The sequence below is a fragment of the Oncorhynchus mykiss genome, chromosome 6 (assembly GCF_057628025.1).
Source record: "Oncorhynchus mykiss isolate SJ-2025 chromosome 6, ASM5762802v1, whole genome shotgun sequence".
In the NCBI taxonomy this organism is placed as follows: domain Eukaryota; kingdom Metazoa; phylum Chordata; class Actinopteri; order Salmoniformes; family Salmonidae; genus Oncorhynchus; species Oncorhynchus mykiss.
The window spans coordinates 77,654,082-77,662,194 of NC_143027.1; the positions used below are offsets into that span (position 1 = coordinate 77,654,082).

At 41.3% G+C, this 8,113-nt stretch overlaps 1 protein-coding gene across 4 annotated transcripts; it reads left to right on the top strand.

Moving 5' to 3' along the window:
* Nucleotides 1-2,240: 2,240 nt before the first annotated feature.
* LOC110526613 (Iroquois homeobox protein 6a) lies at nt 2,241-7,331 on the top strand. 4 transcript variants are annotated; one of them, XM_021607725.3, is made up of 7 exons: nt 2,241-2,807; nt 3,677-3,940; nt 4,248-4,357; nt 4,649-4,944; nt 5,223-5,957; nt 6,157-6,268; nt 6,609-7,331. In XM_021607725.3, the coding sequence occupies exons 1-6, from the start codon at nt 2,742-2,744 to the stop codon at nt 6,261-6,263; spliced, it is 1,578 nt and encodes a 525-aa protein (XP_021463400.3). In that variant the 5' UTR covers nt 2,241-2,741; the 3' UTR covers nt 6,264-6,268; nt 6,609-7,331. The 4 variants fall into 4 exon arrangements, with proteins under 4 accessions (XP_021463400.3, XP_021463399.3, XP_090095034.1 ...); XM_021607724.3 differs by having other exon boundaries at nt 2,272-2,807; nt 6,157-6,259; XM_090238908.1 differs by having other exon boundaries at nt 2,394-2,807; nt 3,727-3,940.
* Nucleotides 7,332-8,113: the final 782 nt, after the last annotated feature.

The window sequence follows — 8,113 nt, forward strand, 5'->3', positions numbered from 1 at the left end:
GAAATAGGTTAATAGATACTCAGTTCAAAACATGTCTAAATGAACATGAAGATGGGGCATTTTAAAGAGCAGTTGCAAACTGGCCAGTAAGGTTTGCCATTACAATTAGTGTTGATTTGGGCCTAATGCAGTGAGATCCACAGTGACTGGTCCTAATACATTATGTATGAGGCTGTCCATATGCACTTGGGCCATCATGCATGCCCTTGTGAGAAGCACAGACCACAGCAAAGCAATCTACATGTTCTGCCCCCCTTATGTACACACATTCCTCTGTAACTGTGGAGGAATAATAACCTCCCATCTCCACAAGATTTTACTTCTTAAAGATAATAATTCAGCTATAGCACACTAAATTGAGAATGAAACACAAATGTGATTTTTATTCCAATTCTATTCGTAATTGTGCATTACTATTAACAACAGTAGGCCTAGTAAAGCCAATGGAGAAAGTAGGTCTATAAGTACAGTTCTATTTTAAAGGACTATTGGTCCTTCTCTTATCAAGGAGAGCATCTTTATCCATCTCATCTACATAATGTTGTCATGACCACTGCTTCTCCAGTCAACGCTCAATACTCATACAGTGCAGCCAGATACAATGGACCATTCCCACTACCTGTGCAACATCTGTAAAGGTATCCAAGGGCAATTCGACCACTGTGTCCGCTGCCAACCTACTTTATCTCCTTGGAGAATCTCTGAAGGGATCAAAATCCATCTTTACTCGCGGCTCTCTGGCGCCACTCGAAGAGAAAGCCCGTAATCGCAGACGCATCTCCAGGGACTAAACACGCAATTACATTTGAGTGGAGAGGCATTGAAATATCACTCTCATATCAACCATGACAACAACGATTATATCCAAGATAGAAGGGAATGAAGCCGACCGCATTTGGTTGGTGACAGCGGGAATCGTCACTCTTGTTATTGTCAATAGGAAATAGTTTGAATTTAAATCAATAAATAATTATATATTTAGCTATTCTGTGTGTGTGTGTGTGTGTGTGTGTGTGTGTGTGTGTGTGTGTGTGTGTGTGTGTGTGTGTGTGTGTGTGTGTGTGTGTGTGTGTGTGTGTGTGTGTGTGTGTGTGTGTGTGGGTAAATGCTTGCGATAATGACATTTAATTGCGAATTGCGCGTGTGAGGAGAGAGAAAGAGAGAGAAATTCATGAACTTCCTTATTCTAATAAACCTTACAATTATTTATCATTTTATTCTCAGCGAGGGAGCTATATTTCTTCCACAACTTTCAACTGACCATCATTCAATTAAAATGCAATCTCGTCGCCCCCTTTCACTGGTATTTAATTAGAATTGAGAGCGCAGAGTTTTCCACGTCGTTTTTTCCACACAGCTCTCGGGTTTTACCTCAAAGGCATAGTTTCACTGTGTTTGCGTCCCACCCTGTTCCCTATATAGTGCACTACTTTTGACCAGAGTTCTATTGGCCCTGTTCAAAAGTAGTGCACTATATAGGGCATATGGTGCCATTTCAGACTCAGAAACTGTGTAACTTGCTGGTTAAACAAGGGCATGTATCCATTTGTTAATTGATGCAATTACGCATTACGCGTAATGGTCACGTAGGTCTCCAGGCACGCATCCATCACTCGTCTATTGACCTGCCAAAGCCTTTCCATCCGCTCCTACTGGGACCGATCCTCTCCTCCTGAATCAACCCCCCCCCCCCCCTCTCTCCTCCTCTCTCTCTAATAGAGAAAGATGGGAACATCATCGTCATTAATTCGGTCCTACACCTCTGACCGGACAGATAGAGGCGCACAGAGGTCGTAAAAACGCGTTAAATCCACGACCATCCACTGGTGTTCACTTTTTTTCACTTTTAGATATTCATAATCCGCAAATCCCAATGTAAAAAGACAGAATAAGTGAGTGAGGTATAGTGTCTTCAAATTAAGATTTTTTTGTATGGATAAATATGTATTATTGTTCAAGTGAGCACATAAGACTAACTAACCAAAATGATTATTTTATGATGAAGATGCTGATAAGAAATAGCAAAGAATCAGATATCCCAAATGAAAGAAAACACAACTGAAGGCTTTCGGTTCAAATATTGTCCAAATAAATATGTATTATTCTATGCATAGTAATAACAAAATATGCTCGGTGGTCATTTCAGTTGGTATTATTTTATAATTGGACATGATACGCATCAAGAGCCTTGATCTATCGGACAGTTCCACAACTGTACCAGAACAACCCCCTTCCTTCATACTCTTATCAGTGAAGCAAGTGAAGAAGACCACTGCACAAAGCCGAGGGGACACGGGGAGTGCACAGAACACCTTAAGAAAACGCGATGTTAGATGTGATTGGCAAAGACATTATTCTATCCTTGCTGTCCTGTCGTTCCGGGATTACAATGACGTCACACTGATACCCTCGCATGGGTGAACGCTAAAGAACTATAGAGGCACAAATAATAGCACAAGCAGAGTCCATATCTTGCAAGTCTTACGTTATCCTTTAAGCCTTCTTCAGCTAATACAACAACCATTTTTGTACTTAATGACGCGTAATTTCATTTTCTTATCATTTCCTTCGGGGGATTATTCATATATAAAACTATCTGCGGCTGTTGGTACCAGCCTCAACTCTCCCTCCTAAGTGCAATCATCTATTATTGAGCGAGAGGCCGTGCGTGGAAATGTGTGTAAGAAGGTGGATTTGAAGTAGAATTGGTTACAATCGATCAAGGGTGAAGAATATTCCTGATGTTAACAAAAGAAGCAGCTATGTCTTTCTCTCAGTTTGGATATCCTTATAATGCAACTTCACAGGTAAGACAATATCAACATGCTTTTTTCTCTCTCAATTTCTAAGTGACAAATATGTAAACAAACGAGCATCATTTTAATTTGAACAGCTCACTCTATAATCTAGATGCAGCACTGAATGGTTGCTTTCAGAATATTGACAGCTATTTTCAAGTGACGCTTTTGTTTAATCAAAATATCGACAGACATAAACACAGGTCCAATTTAATTGAATTATGAATGTACTCACGTGTTGTTTTGATATGACAAAAGACCTGTGTTTATTACTACGCTATAGCTCCGTTGTGTAGCCTAATTGCGCTCTGAAGTTAACAGTGAACCTTCCCAACTTTCTCTTTCATTCAGAGATCTCTAAATTTGGTATTGACAATAACTATTATTTAGAAAACGTGAAGTAGCCGTACGGATTTATCGTTTAAATATATTTGTTTGGAGACAACTGGACAAATATATGCAAAAAAAGTTCTCAGAACTTTCATTCAACTAGAAATAAGTTATTTTCCTATAAGAGTATTAAAAGTTTTAGATCCTTTGTTTTCATCAAATTTCAGTAGCCTACAATAGCTTAGTCGGGCAGTGTATGAATACTTTGGGAATTACTTTTATATAAAATAAAAAAGCTAAATTAACTGAAACACATTATTTCCAAAATGGTACCTTATGATTTCACCTGGATATTATGTCAAATGCGATTCTAAAACTTTTAATCGAATTAGGCAGACACACAGCACGCGTTTATATCTAGTCTCCATCTTACCTGAATTGTCCTGTATCTCAAAACCATATCAAAATATATTCTAGATATAAAGATAACAGAGCTCATACACGAAACACGAATGACATGTCTATAATCCACAATTCTCTTCATGCAGTTTTTCGTGTCGGCAAACCCCAGTACGACTTGCTGCGATTCGATTTCCAGGTCGGTCTCTGACGGGACGAGCGGTACCCAGACTCCTGCTACCTTCTGCTGCCCTTCCTACGAGAACCGGCTCCTGGCCAGCACACGGACAGAGCTCAACGCGGCACTAGGGATGTATAGCTCGCCCTACGCTGCCGCGGCCGCCGCCAGCCAGAACTATGCCAGCTACTTCCCCTACAGCGCCGAGCCCTCCGCTGCTATCTACTCATCTCTGGTAAATCCCGTTTAATCTAATAGAGGATGGGGGTGGCTGGGATGCGATCGATCAAGATGGATGCTGATCAAAATTACTCTCCAAGTATTTCGTTATTGAAATGACTTTGAGTAGCCTGCCTGCCTGATGGATGGGTCGAATAGACTTTGCAGTTTTAAAAAATACTCATATTTAGGCTACCAGTAGCCTATTATGTTTCAATTTGGAAGGGAGTAAAGTAGCACAAAATGTACATCAACTTTGTTTCCAATATTTAGAAACAAATAAAGTTCCCTAAGTGCTTCATAAAGTTGTTTTCTTATTTCAGAATCCACAGTATGAAATGAAGGATGGCACAGGCACTCTGCATTCTGGCATAACTCAACCTGCCACCTACTATCCTTATGACCACTCACTGGGCCAGTACCAATATGACAGGTACGCAACCCCACACATTCCTTATCTGTAGTGCATCAGCTCAGCTATTCCTTGTTAGTGTAATAAAGTCATATAGCGCCCTGTCATGAGTAATAACTTACATTCAAGTAATCTCACACCTCCAGAGCAAAAGGTCACAATCTATGCAGCTCTATACTGCTAGATAGAGCAGAGCTGTATAGTCCATATTTCAGACAACACTCCAGGAGTGCCATGTGTATGGGTGAATAGTTTATGAGCTTATATGCTAATGTTGCTAATGGCTAATGTGTTGTCTGCTATTACTACCAGGTATGGGACTATGGACTTTAATGGGTCAGCCAGGAGGAAGAATGCCACACGTGAGACCACCAGTACCCTGAAGACATGGCTGTACGAGCACAGGAAAAACCCCTACCCCACCAAGGGCGAGAAGATCATGCTGGCCATCATCACCAAAATGACCCTCACCCAAGTTTCCACCTGGTTCGCCAACGCCAGGAGGAGGCTAAAGAAGGAGAACAAGATGACCTGGTCACCAAAGAATAAGGCTGGGGACGACAGGAAGGACGACCTGGATAAAAGTGACCAAGATTGTGTCACCAAAGGTACACATCCTCTCTTCCCTCTTCCATCTAGCAAAGCATTTAAAAAAAACATGTTTTTTCACAACGATTTACAGTAGCTTGCTTCCTCTTAAACTAATCCACATCACCTACAATAACAAAAAACTGTGAATTGATCAAAATGACTTCTTCTGCTCCTGAATATAACTACTATTCCACATATCATGTTGTGTGTATTTGACAATTCAGATTCCAGTGAAAATTATACTGCTTCTACTCCTAATATCACCAGTAATATTCCTGTATATTTCATCATTCAGATTCCAGTGAGTGTAAAGATGAGAAAGACCTTCATCTGAGTGACCTGGAGGACATGGAGGACGAGGACTGTGACAAGCTGGACAGTGACTGTGAGAAGATGGCACCCAGGGGCCCTGAGGAACAGCAGGACCTCCACAGGGCCATGTCCAGTGGTGGTGTTGGCTCTGGAGGCCTTCCAAAGAGAGACTGCAGCTCAGAGCTCTCCCTCTCCTTGCCCAACAGCTTCCACCACTCATTCCCATGTGGTATCAAGAGCCTACCCACCCTGCCCTCTCTACCCACCATGCCCTCGGATTTCCTTGATCCACTGGTGACGTCCAAGCCCCCCTCCACCACCACCACCATCCCCACGGGCACTCACACTGTGTCCCTGTCACACTTCGAGGTGTCGGACCGGGACAAACCAAGGATCTGGTCTCTGGCGCGTACAGCGGCCACGGGGGTCATCCTGGGCTCTGCTCACCACGGGGCCCCAGAGCTCCGGACAGGGGGCATGCTGGGAGACTGCCATCTACAGGGGACCAGGCTACCAGTGGCTGGTACCAGACAGTGTGGGCCCCTCAGGGGCCTCCAGGATCCTACTAACATATCCAATGCTGAGAACCCTTTCCAGGAGGGCCCCTTGTTGCAATCTAAGGTCTATAGTGCAGGCGGCTACAACCACAAGGCCCTCCAACTGCACTGTTCCTCCTATCCTGCTCTTTCAGACTCATGCCAGTACTCCACTATTGAAGGTATGTACGTGTTGTGACACTTGTGTTCATTTTTGAACGACTGTAATTGTGAAATTACCCGTGTAAAGTTATACAATGTTGAAATGTGTTTCAGAAATGCACATTTGTTTCACTGCTATCAAAAATAATATTTACAAATAAACGCTATACAATGACCTGGCTGCTGCAAGTTTCTTATAGTGTGGTTTCTGTTGTCTAGGATTCTCCAGTGGGAAGGCAGAGACAGAGCCCTCGGAACTCAGTGACACATGTGTGACCCTGCAGGATGACAAGGTCACTGCCTTCAGACCTGTTATGAAGAGGTGAGGAAGGTGAGCCTTCACACACACACACACACACACACACACACACATTCAACTTGTACATCATTCAACCTAACCATCATCTGCTAATCCAATCATTTGGATTACACCAGTTGTACTGTAACTTTTCTATACTAACACAGGTTGATGGTATTACATATGTGATCTTGTCTATGAAGTGAATATATTATTGGATTACCTGAAGACATATGTCAGTCTATAGTTAAGCACATACTTCTACATTTGACTGATGGTTTTATATTAGAAGGTATGTTCCTTTGCGAGGCTTGATATTGTAATGGATATCAATAAATAACGAGCTTTTCTTTTTCCTCTCTCTGCCCCTTAGGTTGATGGACACGCAGTCATTACACAGTGGGACTTTTATTTAGCCGGTATTAGGCTATGCACTATAAAGACTTGGGATGACGACGAGCACCGGACATCCTACCTACCTTACACCTGGGAACTGCGGCGCTCCGCAGTCAAAGCTCGATGAGCCCTGTCCAAACTGTGGAAGCTGCCATGATTTTGCACAACGTTGTTTTTATTGTGTTGACGATGACTTTATGCAAGACTTTGAAATGCAACGGTATGGGAACTGACGGTCAATTCATGATGTATGCAAAGGGCAATCGTAGTGTAGCAATGTTATTGATTTATTTGTGTATTTATTATTTGATTCTCATCTGTTCATGTATTTATTTCGTATGTGTCATTTAAATATTTTGTTACATGTATGTATTGTTTCAACTGTGGTTGTGTGCTATTTTTACCTGATTTAAGGGAGAAATACTTAGCTTGTTGTTGGTCTTTCTGTTCGCTAAAAGAGTGGGATTTATCGAGTTGTAATCGGAATTGTCTATTGCGTATGTGTCGACCTGGACAAATTGTTGATTGTGTTGTGTTCATCTCAAAGATAATTGTGAGCTTATTCTGTGTTTGCCATTCATGAAATATTTTATAAGAATGAATTTTTTCAGGAACTCCTCGTTTTTGTGTAAATATTATTTCCAGAACATTAACATTGGTTTAATCGGCCAATTAAAACGTTTGAGACTGTTGCACTAGATCAAAGTTTATCTTCTTAACGTGGAGAATAATACTGGAACGTTGTTGGAAGGTCATAATTCAATAGAGAACGTGAATGAACGTTACAAGGCCAGGAAGAAAGGGGACATCATCTCTCCATTGTAATTATCTAATCAGTTCTGGCATCAAACACTTTGTTACTGTTCAGACAAGCAACGAGGCAGGAATACGGGATGAATGCTGCTTTGTCCGCTGTGTAGGGAGCCGCTGCAATAATTTACTTGTGTTAATTAAAAGGTCATTTGTAGTATCAAACCCATAAAGGAACATTCACATGGTTTGTGTGGGTTAGACTTTGGTTCTACTGTTTTTGCCTGAACTTTTTCATGTATAACTGATTGATATAACACATGAGTATTAGCACAAGTATTAGGCCTGTGAGTAAAACTAAGCGATTTGTCATCATGCGTAAAACTACTAACACGAAAGCACTGGTTTCTTATTCCTGTCAACTTGAACTTTGAAGTCAGTTATTTTCAGAAAATTATAAGAAAGTTAATAGATTATATTTTACATGATTATGGGCATGCATGACATGTAATATCGCATAGCATATTGCTCACTCCACAGTAGAAAACTCGAAAAACCTTTAAACAAAATGTTGTTGAAAACACTCAACTGCAATGCAGAAATGTGGGCCTAGCCTGAGATGGATATTGTCCAGACTTTATTATCAGAGGACCAAAAGAAATGCTACTTAATAAACCAAAATAACGGTGTGACCTGCAGCGAATGACCCACAGTTTAGAGGCATGCAAATTA

Excerpts from the sequence above, each read along its gene's own strand:
- LOC110526613 (XM_021607724.3), top strand. The coding sequence starts at position 2,742 with ATGTTAACAAAAGAAGCAGCTATGTCTTTCTCTCAGTTTGGATATCCT. Across the intron at positions 2,808-3,676 it reads CTTATAATGCAACTTCACAG|TTTTTCGTGTCGGCAAACCC; the intron begins GTAAGACAATAT and ends CTCTTCATGCAG. Across the intron at positions 3,941-4,247 it reads CTGCTATCTACTCATCTCTG|AATCCACAGTATGAAATGAA; the intron begins GTAAATCCCGTT and ends TTCTTATTTCAG.